Source organism: Zeugodacus cucurbitae, chromosome 2 (genome assembly GCF_028554725.1).
Source record: "Zeugodacus cucurbitae isolate PBARC_wt_2022May chromosome 2, idZeuCucr1.2, whole genome shotgun sequence".
In the NCBI taxonomy this organism is placed as follows: Eukaryota; Metazoa; Arthropoda; class Insecta; order Diptera; family Tephritidae; genus Zeugodacus; species Zeugodacus cucurbitae.
This window is the reverse complement of record NC_071667.1, coordinates 5,500,455-5,527,462: the sequence shown is the minus strand read 5'-3', so window position 1 is coordinate 5,527,462 and position 27,008 is coordinate 5,500,455. Positions and strand designations below refer to the sequence as shown.

Sequence of the window (27,008 nt, the reverse complement as noted above, 5' to 3'; positions counted from 1 at the left end):
CCCAGCAAGCAGCAAGCACTCCTGGTTAAGTGGTACAGCTGTAGCGCCGGCTGCATTTAGAAAGGCAATGATTTTCTCCTATTCTAGAACGCAATCAGTAATGGAGCAATCAAAATTATTACCCTTGGTCAGGGGCAACCAAATTGTGGCCACAAATCACGTGCTCATTTAAGCCGATGTGGTTGTTGTGAAAACCATCTATATACATATATAGTATACATAGACTGGATTTGTAGTATAATCGCTATTTGTACAGCGCCTACTAATTAACTCGTTGCACTTAATAAAGAGCTCATGAATTATGTCTGGGCACAATTTTGCTAACTTAACTGAACCATTAACTTATTAATAGATATTTATAATTGCATATATCTCTACGTAAGAACCTCAGCTATTACGTAGAATAAGCTAGCAGTTACCTTAATTAAAGTATTGCCCAACATACTAGAGTTCTTCTGGCATGAAGAAGACTTCTGAGAACCTCTAATTAGCATATGATATACATATTAGTCTATGATGGCTCTTATAGATTAAATATACAGCTAAATGAAAGACTTAGTGAATGAGAATCTGATTTAATTTGACTTAAGCTTTCATTATCTGCATTCAAGTATCATGTATAAAGAGATCATATCGGACAGTCGAGTGACTTTGCTATGTACTGACTATTTCCATTTCGTAGACCAAGATATATCGATGGAATATTCATATACTCTAAATCTAAATTAGATTAATGTCATTTAAGTGACTCATTACACTTAATGATTTTCTTTAGCCCAGCTCCTAAATGTAAAAGTGTATGTAGTCCTTATCGCAATCTAAAAGCTCCAATTGCGTTTCTCAATTTTCCTTTAGATTTATGAGGACCTTAAGATTTATCGAATGATACTTGTGGTGTTTTAGATATGGCTCAAGGCCCATAAATCTCAAATCATTAGCATACTAATGTACAAGGATGATTTAACAAGTTTTTCCACGGCAATAAAAGATTTTTCATTCATCCAACATGAAGGAAAGAAGTGCGTTGACCATCAAACACCCGTTTCATAAAATTTACTGCAACAAATTTCCTTGCACTTAACCCGCTTATTGCTCCAATTCGATCTATGTACATGAGAAACAACAAGTACAACGAGCCATCCCGATTGTGGCATGCCGCCACTTTTAATCTTCTCACAATCTCACATTATTATACACAGCTTCCATTTTCCCAAACGCTCGATGGCGTTAACCTTCAGGAAGTGCTCGTGCGCATATGAAAGTACGAGTATCTTAACAGCCATTAAACAGAATTTACATAATTACGGAACAAGCCAAGTCGAGCATAGCGAACGCTTGCGCTCACACCTTGTGGACCTGGTGGCACGTCGCTTGTAGTTAGTTTGTATGTATATATGTATGTGGTGCCATGCGTGCATGTGTTATGAGTAGTTTAGTTACTGTCGCTGACTGGGTGGATATCTATTGAATGCCTGAGCTGGGTTAAACGCGGTGCAATCAAGTCAGTCAGTTGGGCAGTTAGTCAGTCAAGCGCACTTTGCGATAAGCGCAGGCGAACGTGTCAAAATGAAAAGTGTTCCATGATTGCAGTGTAAATTGTTCAAGTCGAGACATAAATCTACATCGATAAATGACAAGCGGTTTAACAGACGCCGCTGGACAGAATTACAACAACATACGCTGTTGAACTCTTATTGAATGTGTGTAAAATTTAATAAATATTTCAGAGTGAGTAAGTGTGTGTATGATGAAGCGTGATTCAGAAACTAATCCCAGAAAGGGAATATAAAACTGAGCAGGGCCCGAATTAAAGCCGGGTCTATTCTCTAGGTATTGATAAGGTGAGGGTTAGAACCGACTTCATAAAGTTGAGTTTAAGTTTCGGTATTTATCAAGAGTTGACTATCCTCATTGAGGTGTTTAAGAAACTCTGGGATAATTTCACGAGCACAAAAACGAGAAAACGAAAATACAAAGGATTCTCTGGACACTTTTTAATAATGAATCAGCGGTGAAAAACTGACAGCCTCGGTCGAACTCAAGTAAGATCATAGATTCAGTATAAAAAGTTCTCTGAACAGATCTTCCAAAAATTATTAACGCTTCACATTCATTTTCATTGAACCACTATATGACACAGAGTTCAATATATTTAACTATATATATGTAGATGTATATATATAAAGGACTGAGAATATTTATGATTACATCTCATATAACTACCCGAACAACAAGCGCCAAAACATGATTATCTCGGTAGGGTGAGCCGCGTGAATTGCTGCGTGTTATTTGCAATGTTTTCTTCTGCGCACGTGCAACATGTTCGGCGCCTTATGACTTCATTAAGCACGAACTACAGGAACTAAGAAGGGCGAACATTGAAAGGGTTTCGCATAAAGGGCCGCATGGATGCATTTGGCTGCGGATCAAGTGAAGTACAGCAGCGATTCGAAGGATCGCCGAAGATTATCAAATTAATGTGGTAATTTATAATGAAGACGCGTGTAGAGATGTAGAGCGTGGCGGCTCACAACTAAATATTGTGCACTCCACACAGTCGAGATTTTATTGGTGTAAACTCTGAAATTAAATTTAAATCGTTTACTACGGAGGGGCGCTGTACAACAAGCATTTGTTGTTGGTATTGTAGATAGGCATAATGCAACAAATCACGTTGATGTTGTTAAATTGTTTATTATTTATTACCCCCATAATCAGTGGTGGCAAGGCGCTGTCGATGACCACAGCCGCGCGTTGATGGCCCCATCTGTGCTATGTGGCGCTGCTTGGCGAAGGTGCGAATTGTGCTGGAGGTGTTGCACCGATTGTTATGATTGCGCTACACCACATTGCTTGGTTTTTATTGTTGTTGGCAACTTAGCGCCAAAGCCAGTTGAAAAATTACTACGAAAAGGTGGAGCGCAGCGTTTAAACAGCAACGCGTTCGACTGCATTAGATATTTTGATAGATCATTTCGCTGTTGGCCGCGAGCGTCCAAATCGCGCGCAAGCGCACCTTACATACGCCAATATGCAGGCACATAAGGTTGTTGTTGTTGTTTTCATGACGCGTTACCTTGCAACATGTCCAACAATAGCGTACGCAACAACAAATGTTTCAAGATCAATGGCAGCGCGCGTTTCTTTTACTGTTTGCGCTTGTTAAGCGCTAATCAAAAGCGCTTATTGTGGCATGATTGAAACGTTTGCCGCCTGAAGCGTCTTCACTACCCACCGCTGTTGTGCGCATTTGTTGCAAGTTGCTCGCAATATCAGAAGTGCCGCTGTCGCATCACGCTCCCGCCAATTATATCCAAGTATAATAGGCGTGAAGGTGTGAAGCGCGCCTTCTACTTGCCGATCTCGGTCTTTTTTGTTCATCCATTGTTGTTGCGAGCTAATAAACAGGCTTTTCATGATCCTGTTTGTCGACTACACAGCGAAGGAGTACCATTACATTCATGTCAATTTGCGTACACCTTTGCGTCAGTGACATATTAGCGCCTAATCCCTTATTGAGTCACCTCTTCAAGTTGCCCATATAGCGTGCCGTTGCGCTACTTTTCTTCTACGGTCTCTACAAACGTAGACAAGCCTAGACCTTGATGGGCATGCAAGCGAAGTTCTCATGTTTCAAGGTGCCCGCATTAGTGCCCAACTACTTCAACGCATGGCAGCGTTGTCAATAATGCGACAGCGTGTGCGATAATAAATTTCTAAACATTTTGATATTCTACAAGTATGAATATTTGCGATTGTGCGCTTGTGCGAACACGTGCATACGTCCACTAGATATGCGTGCGCATGATCGGCGCTTGTTGTGACACTTCGCATCCGGTCTAGCTTGATCGAGTAAAATGTACAATTTATTCGTGACTTACACATACTGGTATCAACAGCAAAATGAGGTTAAGTTAGGTTAAAGAGGTTACCAAGTTGGTATATTGTCTAACGAGGAGAGAAGAAGGAGAGGAGTGGAGAAGCGGTCGTAGAACGGTGGAAAACTATGTCAACTATTAATTCAGATAAAATAGTCGCTAACTTAGTTATTCTACTGATTCACGACGATAACTTCAAAGCTTTTGAATACGAGCTTAAGGAAGATTTGATAATTTTGAACCATAATGGAAAGCGGATATCGCGACATGATAGTCCTACTTAGGTTTGTAATAGTTTATCCAATATTTACTTTAATGCTAGGCCAGACTTTATTCAAACGAAAGCAGAGACCATAGTCATAAGTCCTGATGCAGATTGTCGAGTCTTGGGTCTTCAATACAACATCATTATTTTCGAATTGCTCAATTCTCCTCGGTTCAGTTCAGTTGATCTTTAAAAACCCGTACGTGTAGTGATAATCCCACTCAAACCTCGGATCGGCCCTGGGATGATTCAAAAATCTACCAGCTTCTTAGACTCTCTCTCTCCTCAAAGAATCAATATATTTCTATTCTATATACCAGTAGCATGGGTGGTCGATTATATCTCTCCTCAAAGAATCTATATATTTCTACTCTATATGCCAGCAGCATTGGTGGTCGATTATATAATGTGTCTAATAATAGAATATCTAATCATAACTATTGATTAGCATTATATACAATTTCTAATGATTTTTTCCTTTCTTGTGGCTCCACCAACTTTGTAAGGACAGATATTTTATTTAAACCACAATTAAGTTCTAAGTGCCTCTGCTCGACGATTTGCAGAATCATGTTACTGCAGTTGAAATGTCTTCCTCAAAGCTTGAATTTTAAAAGCCATTTGGAAATCATGTCACAAATCTGCCAATAAAATGTTTAATCTTATCGCATGCGTTGCGAATCGAGCGAGGAAATGGCCAAAGATGGCACTTTGCAAAAACACACAGAGTAGCATTTGCACAGCATTTAATTAAGACATGAAATATGCTTGTGCTATTTACACACACACACACAGACAATTGCGAGCAAACATCCCGGCTGATATGCATATGTATGTGGCATTCGGATGGGTTTAAACTCAAATGAAGTCCACTAATCTACTCCAAGTGCTTTTCCACTTCCATATTACACAATCGCCGATAGGCTTGCGCTCACATAGGAATGCGTCAATTGTGCAGCTGGCGAGAGACGCGTCCGCGCTGTCATACCCGCAACAGACATGTCACATGCAACAAGACAGCGCTACATTTGCATGAGTTTAAGTGTGTGTGGTACTCATAAGTGGGGCCACTTAAATAATTTTCTCGCTTGTTTACACTGTCACAATGTTGCAACAACAACACCAACAAGCAACAATATTTTTTGTCAAGGTGTTTATGTTTTTGTTGTTGCCGCATTTGCTGTTATTGGCATAATATTGCGCATTGCACTTTCATTAGATGACTTGCATTCCCATAAACATGTGTGTTCGTGTGTACCGCCATCTAAGTGATGCGAAGTACCGGTTGGTGGGCAAATACCACCTTGACTGCTGATCACTCTAATCTGACGCTGCAGCAGCGCTCGCCACAGTGGTATAAGTACTCATTCATTTTTAGAATAATAGTAACTGAAGTTGATCTAGACCTTCGATTTTTCTTTTCCGACTTTTATGAATATAAAGATATGCAAAACTAACCTCAAAAGAGTCTTAAAGCCGGATGAAAAATATGGAACAACTTTATATAATTTAGCGACCTAATCAAACTCGACAAGCTTGACTGGTTCAACTTGATGAAAGATCCAACAGAGTTATATGTTCAAAGAGTTTACTCAATTAGAAGCATGGAATGTAGGACCTTTGGACCTTCTAGTAGTTTTGGAATAATATCGTTATGTGAGCGGGACCACGTGTCATTATTAACTCCGTAATGGGGAACTAGAACTTTCCAGCATCTCATCTTTATTTAAATTATATAAATAATTACGTCAAATATGTCAGTTTTGCTAGCCAAACCCACTGTGCAGCACCGCCACTGACTTGACTTCCTGTACTAACTATCTTGGCGGAAAGCTGACATTTCACATGCGAAAATAAATTAGTTTTCCATGTTGCTTTGTCAGTTATCACACGGCAATGCTTGTTTTATATCGGTGAATTCTAACATTTTCGCCCGATTCGCAGTCAGTGGTGGCAGTAGTGGGTCCAACGCTGCGACGGTGGTGTCTGCAAATTGTCTGTTTGTTTGCTGGTTCTGCAAGAGTGGCACAAATATTCTTAATACATATATATGTACATTACGTTTTGGATTAGTTGCGCGCTGCCATTTTTGGTGTTCCAGTTTTGTTGACTTACCGCAAGTCAAAGCTATTCTTAGACAGCACCATAGACCACTTACAAATGCAAGGCTTTGACATTATGCTCGTCTCTGCTCTGTACATACATGCATTTCTATGTTGTTACATACATTTTTTGCCTGTTTTCGCCGCACGCAGTCGAAATAAAGTGTCTTCTCCGACTGCTTAAGTTGTTTTATGGCCAAAAGATTGTGAAAACGCAATGGCATTGCTTGAAAGCATTAGAGATATGCTTGGCAATGCTTAGTATTAGCGCGCAGCAACACGCTGGCACGCATGCGCCATTTATCACATCAACATGTGCGCCTAGCCACGCCAACAACGCGCTGTGCGTATTATAGTATTATGCAATCAGTCGCGCATGCGCGGTCCCGACGAGTCACGTGAATGAATTGCAATCAATTTTAAGCGGAAAGTAATTTGCTACATCGGTAAACGTTATATTTGTGACAAATTGTACTACGGAAGGGATAGAAAAAGTCGCACAGACACACCTATGTGTAAATAACTGTGACTACAGGCTCTTTAAGATCTGTAACTGTGTGGAAGTGTGTTAGTGGTGATGGTAGACAAGAAAGATGTCTTCCTACAGAACTCGGAAATTTGTCTCTGTGATCTGTAATATGTATTCTGGTACTCATTTATACAAATTTTACCTTTTTTTATAGGGTTCAGAGTTTTGTGATGCTAACGTCTTAGTAGAATATCTATTTCTTCAACAAAATGGGGTTAGGTTAGGTTCAATGGCTGTTCCCGCCAAGAGGAATCATACTAAACAGACAGTAAACCCTTTGTAATTGTCGAGCTGACAGTTCGAATAAAAATCAGGCTCCGTTCCGATTACGTAGACCCGATTGTCGTGTGAACGGATATGACTCTGTTCATAGTTCTCTCTTAGTGAGCTAGGTGAAATTTACAGCCTTAGTCCTCGCGACACTCTTAGACACCTGAATGGGTTTGAATAAAGTAATTCTGCTTTTCCAGGTTAAAAATAATGAGATAATCCGGATTCGACTAAATATCTAAAATATCTGAACGCTTGAATTGTAAAGGGATGATATTTAGATATATGAGGGGTTATGATAAGATTCGTAGCGATTTCCAAGAATTCACAATATTGATACTACCGTTTTTCATATTCATCCTCTTATCACCAGACCCACCTTATACCGTACTGTACGGCTGTACCATATGTACAACTCAACACAACTAAGCAAAGACACATTTCTCTCTTTTTCAAAGTCATTGACCTTTTTGAAATTGAAATCGATGCGCTGCTTATCTTGATTGCATCTATGGTCCGTGAAGCGGGAAATCCATCAATGATAAGAGTGTTTGCATTTTTGCATTTGTTTTTGCAGCGCTCTCTCGTCAACTTCTACCATTCGTGTGTGCATTGTTGGGTGGCCACAGTGATGTCTCTGGCGCAGAGGATTGCATTGTCTGACCGCTGATTGTGTTAATCAGATTAACGAGACTTTGGTTTGATGTGCTGCAACATGTGACGCATCCACCGGCACAGGAAGCTGAGCGATAAGATCGAATTTGTGTGCCTTTCGTGAAATTGATTTCATAATACAATATGAAGGTATTAAATAATTATAGGATTTCGCCATACTTCTAATGGTCAGGCGTACATACTTCAAAGTATTCTACTGTACATATTTATGGGCGTTTGAAGTATTTGGTAAGTTCAATATAATAAAGTTATATATAACAAGTAAGGAAGGGCTAAGTTCGGGTGTAACCGAACATTTTATACTCTCGCAATTTATTTATTTAACTTTATTTATATTATATAATACACAATTTGACCCACATATTCGTCATATATATTGTATAAAGTCCATTGAAAGTTGGAAACCCTAATATTAGGTTAGAAGCACCGAGGTCCTCGTGTTCGATATATGGGCCTTAAAAACCTATGGTCCGATTTCGGCGATTTTTGGAATGGCTCTGCCACACTATTAACATAGTATTTGTGCAAAGTTCTGCACCGATATCTTCACCAGTGCTTACTTTGTATATTGTAAAGTAAACGATTCAGATTGCCTTCAAAGTTCTGGTATATAGGAAGTAGGCGTGGTTGTGAAGCGATTTGGCCTATTTGCACAACATATCATTGGGATGTAAGGAAACTATTACAAACCAGGTTTCATTGAAATCGGTCGAGTAGTTCCTGAGATATGGTTTTTGACCCATAAGTGTGCGACGCCACGCCCATTTTCCATTTTGTAAAAAAATCTGAGTGCAGCTTTTATACTATGCCATTTCTTATGCGAAATTTAGTGTTTCTGACGTTTTTCGTTAGTGATTTTAGTAATTTTCAACCTAACTTATGTATGGGAGGTGGGCGTGGTTATGATCCGATTTCATTCATTTTTGGACTTTATTAGGAAATGGCTAAAAAAACGACTGCAGAAAGTTTGGTTTGTATAGCTCTATTGGTTTGCGATATATGTACAAAAAACATAGTAGGGGGCGGGGCCACGCCCACTTCCCCAAAAAAATTACATCCAAATATGCCTCTTCATAGTGCGATCCTTCATATCAAATTTTATTTCCATATCTTTATTTATGGCTTAGTTATGGCACTTTATGTGTTTTCGGTTTTCGCCATTTTGTGGGCGTGGCAGTGTTCCGATTTTGCTCATTTTCGAAAGCAACCTTCCTATGGTGCCAAGAAATAAGTGTGCCAAGTTTCATTAAGATATCTTAATTTTTACTCAAGTTAAAGACGGACGGACGGACAGACAGATATTCGGATTTGAACTCCACTCTTCACCCTGATCACTTTGGTATATATAACCCTATATCTAACTCGTTTATTTTTGGGTGTTACAAACAACCGTTATGTGAACAAAACTATAATACTCTATTTAGCAACTTTTTTTACGAGAGTATAAAAATCTGAATTCAGTTTTGTTATAAAAAGTGGACTTAACTTAATTAGATCATAAACGACCTTATAACCTCGTGCATAGTTTAGGTGATATTAATTAAAAAATATCCCACTGTTTCCAGAAAACTACATATATGAAAAGTACTCCATCATCCTTTGTGATTTTTTGTACATTTGATATTATATTATTATATGTACTTACCCTAAAATGTTCGATAACAGAAAACGAGATAAGCTTAAATAACTTGATATGAATTTACAACTTGAACAGCGCGCATCTAGATTAGAAACTAATGTTATGGCTAACAACAAATTAGTTTAACACATTTTAATTAACATACTTCAATTTCACTAATAAACTTAAAACAAAAACTATGTATAACGCTAAGCATTCATCGCGCCACCATTCTTATGCACTTCCCACTTTTTCCCCAACGCCAAATCGCGCGCTTGGTTTCGCAAAATCTTACCACTACCCGTTTTAGGCAGCTCGTCCAGAAAGAATACACCGCAATGCAGCTGCTTGTGCATCACCACCAGACGCTTGGCCACGTACTCGACAATAACTTGTTCCAGCAATTTACTGCCCGGTACTTTGACCACCGCGGCGGCAGCGGCATCGCCATCCACCTCATTCCACAGCCCGAAAACACAGACTTCTATCACATCCGGTAATTCGGCCACGACTTGTTCGATCTCGTGTGGACAATACTGCATGCCGTGAAACTTGAGTGTATCCTTCTTTCTATCCAACACATACAAGTAGTTCTCGTTGTCGAAGTAACCCAGATCGCCGGTGTGAAACCAACCCTGATAGTCTTGCATACGCTTCGTCTCATTCGGATTACCGTAATAACCGTTCCAGATTTTACCGTTATGCACAAGTATTTCGCCGGTTTCATTATGACCCAAACTACGTCCAGCATCGTCGAGTATTTTCACCCGCACAGCGGGCACGAGCTTACCTACGGAACTAGGTTTGGTGATGCCCAAATTGGCGGAAACACCGCCACATTCGGTAAGCGCGTAACCATAGGATATGTAACCGTTGGTTAAGTATTCCTGCATCTTTAACAAGGTCGGCACATAGCAATTGCCACCACCAATGCTGAGGAAGCGCACACTAACCAATTTCTCTTTGGATAGCAGTGGTGACTTGACGAGCGTGGCAACATGACGTGGCGCCAATGTCAGAATAGTCACCTTATATTTGTCGATAAGTTCCAACAGATATTCCGGTGTATACGGTTTATCGGCAATAATGCGCGTAGCGCTATGACCACAACTGAAGAGCATGTTGAACAAACCCGTCGACCAGTCGATGGTGCTGAATGAGAGCAGCACATCCTTGCTGGAGACAAAGCTGGGAGCGAGTAATAAAGGATTATTGACTAATCGAATAGTGAAACAATAATTGCTAATAGTAAGCTTACCCGTAATCGAAGAGGCAGCAAGAATTGGAAATGCAAACATTCTTAGGTGTTCCTGTGGTACCTGAGGAGCATAGTATGGCTACTGTTTGATCTCCGCCAATGGTAAGATTTTCGGGACTGTAAATTGGAAGCAGAAGAAGTCGTTATAAGATTGGGAAATACGAATTCGTTGACTACAAATATAAAATCTGTGAACCGGACCCTACGGTAATAGATGGAGTCGTCCAATGGAGGTCAGGTCGGTCTGAAAGCTTTTATAAGTACATATTCCCAAGCGATACCTCTTCCACCTTCACAAACAGTGAGACTACAATGAATTCCTTTACACTCACACATAAAACATTTCACCCTTTGTGGGCTCAAGCAAATCCTCGATTCTCGGCAAATCCTTGCGATGTTCCTTCAATGTATAAACATTTGCTTTCAATACTTTGCTAACCGCGCTCAAGCGATCGTAGATGCTGCCGTCACAAAAGATCAAACGCGGACGAGTGGTGTAGAATAGATTTTTAATAGTAGCTGAGGAAAATAAATATCGAGATCAACGAATAAATGATTTAATTATAAACAAATGTAAGGGCGATCATTGTCGCCTGCACTCACACTCATCTTGGTGCGGGCTTATCGCATGGAAGGGCGTACAATTCAGCAAACAACCCAAAACCAAGGGCAGCAGATAAGTCGTATTGCCGCCGGCAATGCCGATTACATCGTCTTGCTTCAGACCCATTGCCTTGAAGTGTTGCGCCAGACGAATACCGAAACTAATCGCCTCGCCATTGGTGAGTGCGGTACCCTCGGTATCGGACAGCTGAATTAGACAAGTGTGTGTGTGCCTGGATTAAATTTTGAATTTACGATTTTTTTGTTTGCTCACCTGACATATATTTCCGGCATTGTTGCGCATAAATGCGAGAAGCACCTTGCCAATGGAACAATCCGGATCGAAGAACTTTGTGGCCTTTGGACCGCTCCAAATTTTCGTATACTTATCGAACTCGGTATTGATGTGATCCATAATCCGGTTGACTGTTTTTTGGTAAAAGATAAATATCGCCGGTCGCAAAACAGGCGCGGTGCGTTCAATTTTACCGTCAAGTGGCGAATGGCTTGCTCAACTGAATGGTCGAAATCGCATATTTTTCGCTTTGGTTTAGTGATAATACACGAAATTGATAAGGCATGTGGTGTTTGTTAGCTCGATTGGTGTGTATGTATGTGTGTGGATAAATGCATTCCTGGTTTGTTTGTATGCTTTACCATTAAGACCCTGTAGGAAATTATAGTATTTATGTATACAAAATGTAAAGTTTGCCCCAATACTGCATAAAACAATGCTTTCGTTTACATTTCAGCTCTTTGTAAATCCGTTCATCAAGATCAAGGTCATACTTCATACTTCGAAAACAGATTTAGTTTTATAATCATTTTGGTTCCAACACTCTCTTCCCTTCAATTCAATGAAAAAGAACCGAAATCATAGCTTTGCAATTAAGATATTCTCTCTTTATAAAAATACTTACGATTCCTCAAATTTTCCTACTGGGTCTTAGATGCCACTTGTCGTAAAACAGAGTACCAAAGCTTTTTATCTAACAAACGCTCTTTTGATAAGATTATCAATACCAAAAAGAAAAACCCCGAGTTGACTTTGTTTATAAAAAGTAAAGTGCAATGACAGTAGAAAATCCTTTGTGTCAGAGAAACATAAATTTGCGTATTCATGACAAAAGCAAAAACTTTCGGCGGACAATATTGGCAAATTTAAAGAAGTTGGCTCCGCAATTTGTAAATGTGTATGACTACGTTTAGGAACATATGTAATGACGTTAAAATCGATAGTTTCACAATTTATCGATTTATTTTGAGCCCCTTTATTGCTACACAATTGAACTACGCCTTAAAGTATGCAACAATTTAATAATTTGAATCAATTTCGTCGCTTCAGTCACAGGCTGACTCTAAGGCATAAAAACCAAATCAAGGTTTGTAAGAGTGCCTGTGCTAAGATACTTAATGGTTGACAACTTTGCTGCAAGAAATTTTATCTTGCCTTCATCTGCGATAGGTTAGATTAGAATGTTTCAAGAACAGTTTCATAAATAAATACAGTATACTCGCGAAAAGTAAATCGATTGGTATTTTGGGTAATTTACTTTTTCGAATAATTTACTTTTCCAAATATATACATAAATTATCTGTTTTTATAATATTAAATGCATTTTTAAACTTAAAAAATTCATTAATTTTTTCTATGAAGAGAAAAAATCTTGAATATTCTTTTGTTTTTTTTTCTTTTGCAATATATTTTCTGACCATTTTTGTACGACAATTCAAAAAGTCTGACACCTGATTTGCATCGTTTTCATTTTTAAACCAGTGGATCAAGTAGTATAGTTTATTTACTAAAAAGACGCGATAAACAAGAGAGTAAGTGTTTTTGCAACATCGTACAAAACGCTGTTTGCTTCGTTTCGAATTTTTTATCACACTCTCTGAAAAGTAAAATAAAAAAATAGTTAAAAAATTTACTTTTTCGAGGTGCATGTGTAATCTTAAAGGTGATTAACTTTTCCGCGATTATTTACTTTCTGAGAATTTACTTTTCGAGAGTATACTGTATATTATATATTTCAATTAAGTTTTGTGAGCTCATATCTCTAATATTTAAAATAATTTTAATGTTCATACAAATAATATAATTATTTTAATACTTAAACAGTTAATGTCACTTTAATATAACATGATTTTCTTTTTGGTCTTTGACTCAATAATATTTTTTATTCCCCACAACAGTCTGCAATAGAAATTGTAACGAAAATAAGTTCTAATAAAAATCGTTTACTTTCGTAATTGAATCGATTAAATTCTAAATCGAGCAGTCTAATTTGAAGAAAGAGAAAAAAATCAAATAACATCGAACCAGAATTAAAAATAAAACTTGAAAAATTTCGAAAGAAATGTGCAAATGGAAATAATATGTTTAATTTTATAAAAAAGCTTAAAATTATTGATCAGCACCAAATAGAAGTATAAGCGTCAGAATTGGTCCATTTTGGAAGAATTTATCTGATTTGAGTTGTATTGTTATGGTTTTTCATTTTTTAACAAATAATTAATAAAACAATTCATTAAACTGCAACTTACGGATATTTAACTCATTTTTATTGAAAAACATACTCACTTAGAGTACTCGAATTATCGAAAAATTCGATGTAATTAATGTTCTTGTTATTTCGGAAAACCACTGTGCTAAGTTGACGCAATTAGCAATAAATAAATACTCCATTTTATTTCGATTAAATTTATGTTCTTAAGACATTATTTCATCTAATTCTAACTTATATTGAAAATATGATTTTAAGAAGAGTTTTTTATGTACCAATAATTTCATAGAAATCCTTTTAAATATAAACCGCAAATTCAGAAAATATATAAAGTTGTGCAAAGAAGTATCTGGAATATCATAAAGATCGAACATAGACTGATATACTACTGGGAAGTTTTCAATTGAATGAATTATAAAAATGATGTTTATTTAAATACCAAACACAGAATAAATTTGAAATTTAAAATCAACAAAAAAGTTACATTTATTGTCGCGCAGGCAGCTCTCATAACTTACCCACCCTAAGCTGTAAATCTTATAACAGTATAAAGTGTCTCCACCTACTTCATCTCACAAGGGTACATACATATAAAGGTAGGGAACAAAATAAAAATTACATTGAACAGATTCAAGGATGGCATCCTTCCGCGAATCGTTTGTTAACATGTGAGTGAAAAAGTGGGAAAATACCCACCATAAACCGGTAACCTCGCACAGCTGTGCGCATATATAAGAAGAGCGCAGAGGCACAAGTTGTCAAAACAAGATCAACTACAGCGTAGAGAGAGTGACAAGTATTAAAATGCTAGAGTTCTAACACAAATAAATTTTAATTAAAATAAAAATAGAAATGGATTCATATATCTGCATGAATCAATTTAACGATTTTATGGATCAAATAAGTCCGAGCATGTCGCTGATGGAACAATTTAACCTGGTACAACGGCAAAATCCGCCAACTGCTGAACCCCCGCAACAAAAATCAAAGCCAAAGCAAAAACCAAAACCGGTCCAAACAAAAACATCAGCCGCGCTTAAAAAACAATTAGCTGAACCGAATAGAAAGTATGCAAACGCGTATGTGAAAATTGTAGAGCAACCGGCGAGTAAAGCGGTAAGATTTCGGTATGAGTGTGAGGGGCGTTCAGCCGGTTCCATACCGGGTGTCAATTCGACGCTGGAAACGCGTACTTATCCCACAATCGAAATTGTTGGCTACAAGGGGCGCTCGGTGTGCGTCGTTTCTTGTGTGACCAAGGATCCACCATTTAAACCGCATCCACACAATTTAGTTGGCAAAGAGGGCTGTAAACATGGTGTATATACATTTAGTGTTAACGAGGAGACTATGCGTGGGGAGCTCTGTAATCTGGGGATACAGTGTGTGAAGAAGAAAGACATTGAAGCCTCACTGAAGGCACGTAAAGACATACGCGTTGATCCCTTTAAAACTGGCTTCTCACACGCTATGATGCCGGGTACTTTAAATATTAATGCGGTTCGTTTGTGTTTCCAAGTGTTCATCCAGGGCGAAAATGGACATTTTACGGTGCCACTGAAACCCGTCGTCTCCGAGCCGATTTATGACAAGAAGTCGAAGTTAGACCTTGTCATTATTCAGATGTGCAGTTCGGCGACGGTGTTGGGCAACACGCATATTATGTTGCTCTGCGAGAAGGTGGCGAAAGAAGATATTGCGGTACGATTTTTCGAGGAGAAGAATGGTGTTGTCGTTTGGCAAGCTTATGGCGACTTTTTATCCTCGGATGTGCATAAACAGACCTCGATTAGATTGAAGACACCTAAATATCATAAAACCGATATTACAGAGCCCGTACAGGTATTGGTACAACTACTAAGACCTTCCGATGGTGCTGTTAGTGAGCCTTGGGAATTCAAATATGAGCCAATCGATTCGGATGAAGTGCTGTTAAAGCGTAAATGTAGACGCATCGGCCTCACTATGGCCTCGCTGCAAGCTGAAGAGAACCAGACGAACAGTGAACGTATTGGTTGTATTATGAAGAGTTGGGATGCTACCAATAAACCGGCACAAGATACCATTATGAAGGATGAAACACCTACACATTTGGATATGTTCTATGCTTCTAGTGAGATGACACCATCGCCAGAGCCATTATCGCCAATAACAATAACGAACAGCAGCGATTCATCGACATCGCCTTCGCCTTACGGCAAGGTTACAGAGATACTTAACTTGGAAACTGGTGCGGTGGACGTTCATGAAACTCTCAATGTTGAGACAACTCCCTCCACACTGGAGAATAATGTTGAGAGTCAGGTTTATACGGGTGACCAACAGCCGCAACAACAACAACACAATCTGGATCAGCTGCTGCTGTCGGAACTAAATCCGATACAACCACCAGTAGTACAGCAATTGACGCAACAGCAACAACAACATCAATCACTCCCGTTACAGTTGCAAGTGCAGCAAAAACAGCAATTGCCTCAATCGTTACATCAAACGCAACAACAGCAACAGACACAACAACCACTCCATCCACATCCACAACAGATGCCCATGCAACTACAACAGGTTCAACAGCAACCTTTATTACAACAAAAATTGCATATGCCGCAGCATCGCCAGCAGCCGCAACAACAACTACATCCACAGCCGCAACCGATTTCAATGCAACAACAACAGGTGTCACATCAATCGCAATTACAGCAACAACTACAGGTTCCGCAGCCACCACAAATGCTACAACAAACACATATGTCACAGCAGCAGCAGCAACCACAACTGATGCCATTGCAACAACAACAACAACAGTTAAACCCACAACACTTTTCACAGCAACACCAACTGCCATATCAACCTCAACATCCGCAACAACTACCGCTTCTTGGCAACAGCGATATGATGAACTGGGAAGAGAAATTCGCTAGCGTTTTGGCCTTTGCTGCGGCAGCGCTTAGCAGCAATCCATTCAACTTGCAACATTTCCTCACTGCCACCGCAAACAGCATGACACAGAGTGGTCAATGGAATTTCCCCTTTAGCAATATGCAGCAACAACCGCTGGCACCCCCTCAACAACAACAACAATATTTATCACCTCAACAACTTCAACCAGCAGAACAACAAGAGGATTTGTCCAAAACACAATTCCAACAACAATCCAACGTCACCGCAAGCAGCAACGACGATACTTTGGTGGGCGACGACGATGCGAATAACGCCAGTGTTTCTCAGCCTGGTGAGGAGGCCTCCACCATCAGCCACTTGTTGAATTTGGACAGCGATCAATTGGTGCAGATCAGTTGTGATGACACGCTACTCGGTCACGCTATCAATGATGAATTGGAGATCGCGTCTTTGACCATATCGGTGTAGCCGCTTAAAGTTCGAAAATATATTTATCTCTTAGTCTCATTAACGTTGAAAATGTAAAGTTAGGTGATTTCTTTTCTCAGAATATATACAATAATATCAAATAAAAATGCAAATAATTTATGTAGATCTTTTTGTTTTCCTATATTAACCGTTTTACCTACTTATTTTCTAACAAATCTAGCACCTTCTATAGCCTTTGTGTTGTTTGGGATGAAAGGAAGATTTCCTTAATTGCTTTACGATTTAGCTTGGAATTCCCCATCTTCGGCAGCTCATTGACTATGAGTACACCACCGTGCAAGTGTTTATATGTCGCCTCTATATGCTCTTTCACATAATTGATCACATCTGCCGCAGTCAGCGAGCTACCTGTCACTTTGACTACAACCGCCGCTGCAACATCGCCTACCTCGTCTCTGGATACGCCGAATACACACACTTCTGCCACATTTGGCATTTGAACGATCGTCTCTTCGATTTCGTGCGTGCAATACTGCATACCAAGGTACTTCAGAATATTCTTCTTACGATCCACAATGTATAAGGAACCATCGGTATCGAAAAAGCCCAGATCTCCCGTATGTAGCCAACCATCCGTTTCATAAATCGCTACAGTCGCGTCATTATTATTATAATAACCCAGCCATTGACGGTCGTGTTGACAGCAGATTTCACCAACCTCACCGGGTTCCAAACATTGATCACTTTCATTTATAATCTTCGCTCTATAGCCCGGCTGTAAGCGTCCCACAGCTTTCGGTTCCTCCGACAAATTATAATTCATCGTCAATACGCCTTCGAACTCGGTTAAGCCATAGGCGCAGATCATACGAGCGTGCCTCAAATACTTTTGAAAGGCCTGTTGTATATGTGTGGCGCAATTGCCACCGCCATACAAAACGAATCGCAAACTGTCTAATTTTTCAGCGGTAATCATTTGGCTATTAAGTAATACAGCTAAAAGCGGTGATGCAAGAATCGTAAATGTGATCTTGTATTTTGGTATTAGTTTCAAAAAATATGCTGCATCAAAGGGTCGCTCAGTAATAACCCGCTGAGCGCCACAACCAATGCTAGCGATGAGCATTATCAGGCCGCTTAGCCAATCCATTGTGCTTAAAACAAAGAGTACATCTTCTGAGTTGAGAAAGCTAGGAGAAATTTCGAATATAGTATAGTATATGTATATGAAAAAACTGGAATCTGGGAAGGTGACATGTATAACTCACTGCAACATATCGAAAAATCGTTTATGATTCGAGATCGTCACCGCTTTGGGAACACCTGTAGTACCCGATGAGCATAAAATAGCCAAAGTTTGATTTGGTCCATCCTCCAATATAGCGGGACTGTTAGTAAAAGCAATGGTTCTAATATCAGTCAGTGTTTTTCCTTTGAGAGTTCTTCAAGATAACTCACGTAAACTTATGTTCCGAACCAGTTGGTTGCAGTAGATCGTTCACAGACAGTACGTTCGGTAGATGATTACTTAATGTGCACAAGTTGGTGTCCAACTCATGTGTTGCACGCTCAACTTTCGCATAGTCCTGTCCATCGAAGAAGACATATTTTGGCTTTGTGATTTCTAAAAGACTTTTCACAGACTCTAAAAAAATGTACATATATATTGGTCTTGAAGTCTCACAAACGTTCAGTTCCGGCACTCACTTTCATCCAAGTTTGGATTAACCGCATGCAGCGCGATGCCATTGAAGAAGCACGCCAAGACTACGGCCATCATGTGGGTTGTATTCCGTGCAACCATGCCAACAACATCGCGTTGCGTCAAATGCTTTTTGCGAAAACATTCAGCAACACGTATGGCCTGCAGTAAAGCTTCTTCATAGGTTAAACTCGTGCATTCAGTGTCGGATATCTAGTGGGATATAACATTTTATATAAAGTTTTCGTTCTTAAATTTTTAAACACTCACTTGACAGATACTATGCGGACAGCGACGCATCTGCTCGAATAGTATGCGTCCCACAGATGCGTTGCGATCGTAGAGGTCATGGAATTTCGGACCAAACCACACTTTGGACTTGTGGTCATATGTTGCGCCTACGCTTGTATCTATTTCAAACATTTCGTGTTCTGAGTTCAAAAACGATTCTTGAAAACAAACACATTTACTAACTTCCGATGCTGCGGAAACATCTAAACTGAGCACACTTCGATGCTTAACTGCTGCTATTCATTGCGGATGCAACGAATCGGTTGCTAAATATAATACAATTTGTCTAGCGTGTCATAAATTAAAACTTAGTTATACTATATTTAGATTGGTTTGTATGTATGTTTGTTAATTACATAATGATTGATACCTTTCAGATAAAACATGCGATGAATAAGCTAAATTTCAATTAACGGGGTACGGGGTGTCTACATAGGTATTTGAAATAAAAATGAACTCTTTATATTTTTTGTGCTTAGAAAGGCAATACTTATTTATACAGGATGATGCCACGTGATCTTGAGTCATATTTATACTCGGAAGAAGCTAACCTTCCGGGCCTTGTGGAACGACAATTTATTTAGTGTTGCTTATATGATCAGTTTATTGTAAGGAAGCTTTGACCAAAACAAGACACCCTTTACTCTTTCTACTTATATGTTAGGAGTAGTACTTAGTTTTGCTTAAGCTATATAAAAAGCATGTAATCAACTATTTAAGCACACATATGAGTATGTAATGCATGTAACAAGGCGTCCTTGTCAATTACTTATTTAAACTCTCTACAAAATTAAAGCTTTTATTGTAATATGCAACATTCATACGTATAAATGTATGTTTGTATGAATGTGTGCATCATTTACAATTTTTAATGCATTATCACACGTTTTTTAGTCTAATCAAATGAAGCAGTTAGTACGAGCATCCCATGCATACATGAAGGTAATCCACCGCTCTCTCTGTCTTTCTAGTCAAGAAGTTACTCATCATCCAAAATAATTCATATAAAATAACCAACTGTAACGCTTTTTCAATATTTTTTACAAACATTTTTTAATTTTTTATTATTTTTAATAGTGTTTACATTTTGCACCAGGAAAGACCAAGCGCCAAAAGTATGCTACTTTTTTGTTTTCCGAACGAAATATATAGACCATTCCCAATGGTGTGCTATGCGCCATAGGGTGACTAATCGGCATAAAGATATTTAAATTCATAACTATAGGCATTGGTGTGCGAATTTGATAAATAAAATTGACGGTACAGAAAACGAAAGATTTAAATTTAGGGTAATTTCCGAGACGCCAATCTCACTGAAAACCGACTTATTGTTTTCGAATGGTTTTCAAAAACAAATTACAGAGTTGCCACATTATTGAAATACAAAAGCGTATTAAACTCTAAAATTTTACGAATTTTTTGGTATGGTTTTGAACAGAGCAACTAACTGTCCAATTATTTATCTACAAAGTGAAATATGTAAGTAAAAACCGTTAATGCAATAAATATCCAATAAATACTTAACATCACCGCTAGATGGTGCGCAATATAATTTTACAATCGTGTCGTATACTCCCTTAAACGGCTACTGTCAAAATTTCAGTTTCGTGTTTTTGTTTCTTCGAAAAGTGGCAACATCCATCCACTGTATTCTGTAGAATTACTTACGTGCGTCTTTTTGCAGACCGCCAGAAAACGTATTTTTCAGATAAATTGAAGTACAGTGGACCTTCCAGAACTCGAATTTCTATAACTCAAAGATCTCCATAACTCGAACTCTTGAAGTGGCAATAGCGTTTAGAAGTCAAATTCCATACAAATTTCCTTGCCTAACTCGAAGTTCTCCATAACTCGAACTCTTGAAGTGGCAATAGAAGGCAACTTTCATACAAATTTCCTTCCATAAGTCGAACTTTTTGGTCAGAGCATAATACAAAATTTAAAATTTTACTATCGAGGCCGAATTTTAAAAGAGTCTCGTACGGAGGTGAACAAAAAATATAAGATTTTCTGTAGAATTCTTGTGCTGGATGATTATACTCAGACTCAGATTTAGTTGGTGAAATTTTGCGCGTGAGATGAAACAATAGTGCAATATGTGGATCATACACTTGTGGATTGCATAAGTCATCTAACAAAGGCAAGGGGTATATGCGCCAAGAGGCAAACAATAGCGAAATGAAACAAAACAAAATTACAGAAAACATCTTTTAACGTATTTAATTTTTGAAAAATTGTATGTTTTAATGAAAATGCTATAACTCGAAGTCTCTCCAATTCGTAGTTTTTTTTTTGTGGATTATGGTGATTCGAGTTAGAGAAGTTCCACTGTAGACTATGCTGTGATATAAAACGTCATTCTTTCGACTTACTCTTCTGTGCTAAAAACGAGCCACTCTGGCAAAAAAAAAACTTCTTATGCTCTCCATATAAAAGCAGATTAAGTGCTATAAAGGTAATCAAATTAATAAACAATTTTCGTATATATTTTAGATAACCACATTAAATTAGTGAATTTTTATGGTATTTCTATTAAATCATAGAAGAAAACATTTCAGAAATTTTGCAAAACTTTCGGCCCCAAAGAAAAGTCAATAAAAGGTTGATTTTCTAAACCATATTTATTTGCATTCTTAAGTACTAGCCTTTCCATTTTTGATTTTGCCTTACACATTCACGCCATATCGTTCCGTTATCATTTATCATTCGTTTTGAGCCCATCGCAATAACTACCAAAACAATACCAACAGTTATGTAAGTGCTTTTACAACAAATTTATTATATTTATTATGTATTTCTTATACATATGCACATACATATGTATAATGTAAGTATTGTTAGTTAGAATTCTGCTCTATTTGGTTCACTTTTATATTAACAGTGTTTTGTCTCTGCTTACTCTTATAAGAAGTATGCTTACATACACATTTAGTCACACCGAGAGTTTTTTTTGTTTTTTTTTTCTCCACTGGTGAACATTAAATATAAGATTTTCTGTAGAATTCTTGTGCTGGATGATTATTCTCAGACAGATTTAGTTGGTGAAATTTTGCGCGTGAGATGAAACAATAGTGCAATATGTGGATCATTTAAGTGACTTATACATACATACATAATTATTCATTTAGTTAGTTAGTTATGTATTTAGTAAGTTGATTGGTTGGTTAGTTGGGAGGTGCACATGTATGTATGCATGTGTGTTATTGATGCTTGCATGTGTCAAGTACTTGACTGGTGTGTGTGTGTGTGTGTGTGTGAATGCTGGAGGAAGACTTCAAATATGAAATTTATACAAAAGTACATACATATACATAAAAACGTTTTGTGTGCTTTCATTCACAATAGAAAGTTTACAAATACATACATATATTTCTATTTTTTCTGTTTTTATTTTTTGTTTTTGTATGCAACTATTTCACATTACAACTACAAAGTGTTCTATGAGGTACGTCAAACGCTGTGGGACTCATCAGAGCGAATGACACCTCAAAATTGTTAGTTTTATGTTTATTCTTTATGCATTTTGTTTGCTCTGTTTGTTTTTCAATTTTGCAATTTGTGTTTACAATAATTTTGTATATTATTTTTAATTTTTATTTTTGTTTATTTATTTTTTTGTTTTGTTTTTGCTGATAGTGCAATTGTATCGCCAGCTTGTTATCCACTTCACATTAGTCTTCCTAATGTGAGTTTGCGCAAGTCTAATTGAAAATCTTTTCTTAATGTTGAGCATGATTTAAATAGAAAAAATCTGAAATTTGCTGATTTTTTGAAAGTTCAGTTCGCCGAAATGTGTACGAAAGTTAAATGGTAGCAACAGGAATAGTGACATATTTGAGAGAACCCGTTCGGGTGTGGTTATCAACTAAACAAGTAGTAACAGTACAACGAATTGTTTTAAATATATTGTATGAGGTTGTTTATATTTCTGTGATTATTTGAACGCCATATTCAAAACGCCATAATTTCGACATTATTAGTAATGCCATATGAATCTCCATCGGTGCTAGCTTGAAGCGTTAGGCTTAAGAAAGAAATCAACAACAATGCGGCAGTTGTAGGGCTTAGTATGATCTCGAAAGCGTAGAGCGTGAATTTACAGGAACTAAGGCTTCAACATGCTAAGAATATTGCTTTTCAGTTGAGGCACATTTTCATGAAATTCAACATCGAAACCCCGCTTAAGCTAGTGAGTGCTATTGTAGCGGTCGCTTTGTCAACCGGGAGTCGCTGCATTTATGCAGATCAAGGAAGAAAATTCTAATTTGAAAATTTTATTTTTGGGCGCAATTAGCGAAATACACAAGAATTTTGCATTAATTACCGTTGTCGTACCCAGAATTTAAGACGAGAAAGACGATTTGTTTTAAAAATGTTACTAAATGAGTAAAAATTGTGAAGTCACTATTTAATTTTTTTTTTTCAATAATTAAATCACTATTTGTGTTATTAAATCCTCTTTTAAGGTGAGTGAAAATAATTTGGGAAGTGTTTTTTAAAGCCCACCTGCAACGCAAACGACTTCTAACCTAAGCCTAAACACCAACTTCTATGGTGAATCGTTTTTTTTTTTTTAATATTTTAGGTTTTTACAATACACAGATCTCATATTTAGCACATAATATTATCTACACAAAGACAAACTGCTTATTAGTTATCAACAGCGAACAGTATTTGAAGATGTGATACAATTAATACGAAGATGTTAATAATTAGTTATAGTAGAAGTGATTATTTAATCACATTTTTGGTTCATTTGCTTCGGCGGATATGTAACTACTCTTTTATGCTTATATTTATTTATGTGTGTTTGTTTGCTTTTAACGTGAATTTCGGTAAAAAAAAAATAATTTCCAAATAGCGAAACTGGCTGTCATTTTGTCGTCATAAACTATTTACTAACGCTCTGCACCACGGTGTAAAGTAGTCAAAATGCTTTTCTCTTCTGCTGGTTCTACATAAAAGTCTAGTAGGCGGTTTCCAGCGCGTTCCTGATCCTTGCAAACGTTCAACACGTTTGGTACTAATACTCCATTTTTATTTGTATACTTAATACTACTACACATGTATACACTTCTATGTATGTATGCATGTACATATACATGTATAGCTTGAGCTTTTACTGACTTGCATTCCAAATCCTTTTGTTGTGATACTCTTGCATTTCTTTTTATCCATTTTATGTAGTTAAAATTTACTTTGTTTACTTTGAATATTTGTTATTATTTACTTGGTTTATGCCACATTTAGTGTCTTGAATAAAATATTCAGTTCTTATTTTGTAACCAAATAGATTTAAATATTTCATATTTTTACAATTCATACAATTTACACAAACCCATTAAAGCTGAGCGCTTGTCTTAGTTAATTTTTCAAACAATCATGCTTAATGTTTTGTATACAACATTCGTACAACAACTTATTAACTTATTCACTTAAGTTTGCAATATTTATTTTATTTCACACTTAACTAATAGTTATTTCTACACATTTTTCTAATTTCAAAATAGTAGTTTGAAAGTAATATTTACACTGCTTGGACATATATATGCATCTTAACCATTTATAATATAGGTATATTTCACACAGTAAATCTATTGCATAATTGACTAATTAAATTAATTAATTTTATTAGTTTTTGAAAGCAACTTGTAGACATGTAAAAAGACAAAATCGGGTTTTCATTGTGTCATTAGTCACAATTGGCGAATAATTTCCACAACCTATTTGCTAATTATAAAATAATGTTTCTGTTTGTTGTTTCTCATTTCGCTTGTGACTTTCCTAAACCAAAATAATATATTTAATTGGAATTATCATCATCCAACTGTCCCTTCGTCAATCCATTAAGCTTAATTTGAGCTTAATTTCACAAAATTAATTATTTAAACATAAATAGCATTGAGAATAATTAGTTTATTTTAAGTTGAAATGAAATTCAGCCACAGTTTTACCGCACAATTATAATTTTGATATTATTAAAATAAAGGTATAGTGCGGAGAGCAGAGGTAAAAAGTACAACACAATAATGCCAGCTACTCATTGCTAATTGAATAAGGTTTTAGGAATTTTTAGGAAGTCAGACATTTAATTTAATCAATTAATAAGTTGACATAATATTATGGAGAAAAAAAAAATTGTTAACTGACTCAATTAACGGGTGTCTGCGATAATGGAAACACTAAATTTCATTTAATGATTTTCTCACATTGTGGACTAAAACTTGAATATAATGGAAACAATAAATTTCATTTAATGATTTTCTCATATTGTGCACTAAATAGCAAAATTCAAACCTGCTTACTGAAAACGATTTTAAAATGTGGTTGAAAATTATAATTTTATACTGTCAGAATGAGGAACAGCAAGTATGGTTAATGTTCGTAAAATCATTTAGCAATAAATTGTGATGTGAAATTTGCCACGAAAACGTTCGAAAACTGGAGAAAAACGTATAGCTCCCCTAAAATATTTAAATAGCAAAATTATGAGTTTTTATGAATGAATTGCGAGTGTTCCACCCTTTGGTGTTCTATTTATAAATTTTTTTTGAAGTTTTTATGTCCATCATATAGGAGAAAAAGTTAAATTTTACTGTAATTTTGTATCATATACATAAATATTTTGTAGAAAGCACCAATTCAAATTTTCTCGGTCGATTGATTTTATAATTTTTTTTCTTCATAACCTCTAACCTAACCGCTGAAATTGAATGACAGAATAAATTATAATTCCGACCATTGCATACTATTTTGGCTTAAAAAGGTCACATGCGTTTCATTTTGTATTGATTATTTATGTGCTCTCTGTAACATTAATCACATTTATTCTCACACTTAATATGCAGATTTATTATTATTAACACTTACATATATAAACTATTTTTACGTCTGTGTACGCCTCGAAATATTCAACTCTTCAACAATCTATGTTTATTATACCATAAAGACTTAAAAAGCCTCGGTTGCTAGAAAAAAACCCTGTACGCACGAGTAATTGTTTCGGCGCTTTGATTTTCAACGTTATCCACACATTCTTTCCATGGAGTACTAACATACACTCCACAATGCAAAGCACTACATTACGAGTATACACTTCCGATTCCGCACATTACTATGCGCTGTCCTTGATCCACATCTGTGGTTATGTATATATAATTTCATTGTACATATGTATCATACTATATATATTTACTTTTTTACATAACTGTTTTTACTCACATTTACAACAAAACATTTTTTTGGTATTCTTTCAAGTTGTCTGTCACTGTTATTTAATTTCATATTTTCCTTTGCTTAGTACTTCTTCAAGTTTATTTCATCTAGTGCTCACATTTGAACACTTCAATTAAGCAAATTAAGATTATGTATATTTGAAAATAACTTAGAAATGGTACACAGTTGTAGTTGATTTTGTACAGAGCAAAAATAAAGCAAAGTAAAAGTAAATGTAACTTAAATGAACTAAGCACTGTGAATTTTGGTTAACTAATGTAATATTGATGCTCACTAGGGGACTTTGCTATGTAGAATTCATTTGTTTTCTTTTCGAACTTTCGGCATTACGTGCGATTCGGGAGAGGGTACACAAGAGTATACACAACAAGTACAATGATTTTACGAGTTACTAAACTATACTAAACTATAGTTATATTTTAAAGTAAGGATATTTGAGATTTCCTGTTCACATTAAATTCACTTGCCACATTTAAATTATGTAATTACTAATTTGTTTATTTTCTTAGGTATTATTTGGGTTTCCAATAGCTATTTATATTTTATATTCTGACATTTAGTTGTTTTGTTCTATTAATTACTATTTTTCATTTTGATTTATTTCTTTTCGGTGTGCTTGAAACCAATAACTCTATTAAGGATTTACCCTTAAAGCATATGTTCATAAAAATTACTGAAGCTGATGTTTGTTGCATGTCTATGAATTCATATTCGTTTTTGGTTTCTAAGTTGGTGTTTGTGTACAGTGAT

The 27,008-nt window shown here is 36.7% G+C and overlaps 3 protein-coding genes across 3 annotated transcripts; 1 reads left to right on the top strand and 2 right to left on the bottom strand.

Annotated features, from left to right (window-relative positions):
• Positions 1-9,314: 9,314 nt before the first annotated feature.
• LOC105214128 (uncharacterized) lies at positions 9,315-11,713 on the bottom strand. Its single transcript, XM_011187358.3, has 5 exons — positions 11,473-11,713; positions 11,199-11,406; positions 10,928-11,114; positions 10,596-10,712; positions 9,315-10,525 (listed from the first exon to the last, which is right to left on the bottom strand). The coding sequence occupies exons 1-5, from the start codon at positions 11,611-11,613 to the stop codon at positions 9,547-9,549; spliced, it is 1,632 nt and encodes a 543-aa protein (XP_011185660.2). The 5' UTR covers positions 11,614-11,713; the 3' UTR covers positions 9,315-9,546.
• Positions 11,714-14,446: 2,733 nt separating this feature from the next.
• Positions 14,447-17,188, top strand: LOC105214129 (embryonic polarity protein dorsal). The gene has a single exon (XM_011187359.3). It carries the CDS (start codon positions 14,555-14,557, stop codon positions 17,066-17,068), a length of 2,514 nt encoding a protein of 837 aa, XP_011185661.2. The 5' UTR covers positions 14,447-14,554; the 3' UTR covers positions 17,069-17,188.
• Positions 17,041-19,279, bottom strand: LOC105214131 (luciferin 4-monooxygenase). Its single transcript, XM_011187360.3, has 5 exons — positions 19,002-19,279; positions 18,737-18,944; positions 18,488-18,674; positions 18,298-18,417; positions 17,041-18,219 (listed from the first exon to the last, which is right to left on the bottom strand). Exons 1-5 carry the CDS (start codon positions 19,152-19,154, stop codon positions 17,256-17,258), a joined length of 1,632 nt encoding a protein of 543 aa, XP_011185662.2. The 5' UTR covers positions 19,155-19,279; the 3' UTR covers positions 17,041-17,255.
• Positions 19,280-27,008: the final 7,729 nt, after the last annotated feature.

What these genes read in the sequence shown, in the direction of transcription:
- LOC105214128 (XM_011187358.3), bottom strand. Translation starts at nt 11,613, where the DNA reads ATGGATCACATCAATACCGAGTTCGATAAGTATACGAAAATTTGGAGC. An exon ending in ATGCCGGAAATATATGTCAG is followed by an intron (nt 11,407 to 11,472) that starts GTGAGCAAACAA and finishes TGTCTAATTCAG; the next exon opens with CTGTCCGATACCGAGGGTAC. An exon ending in AAGCCCGCACCAAGATGAGT is followed by an intron (nt 11,115 to 11,198) that starts GTGAGTGCAGGC and finishes TATTTTCCTCAG; the next exon opens with CTACTATTAAAAATCTATTC.
- LOC105214129 (XM_011187359.3), top strand. Translation starts at nt 14,555, where the DNA reads ATGGATTCATATATCTGCATGAATCAATTTAACGATTTTATGGATCAA.
- LOC105214131 (XM_011187360.3), bottom strand. Translation starts at nt 19,154, where the DNA reads ATGTTTGAAATAGATACAAGCGTAGGCGCAACATATGACCACAAGTCC. An exon ending in GGTTCGGAACATAAGTTTAC is followed by an intron (nt 18,418 to 18,487) that starts GTGAGTTATCTT and finishes TTTTACTAACAG; the next exon opens with TCCCGCTATATTGGAGGATG. An exon ending in CGATTTTTCGATATGTTGCA is followed by an intron (nt 18,220 to 18,297) that starts GTGAGTTATACA and finishes AATTTCTCCTAG; the next exon opens with CTTTCTCAACTCAGAAGATG.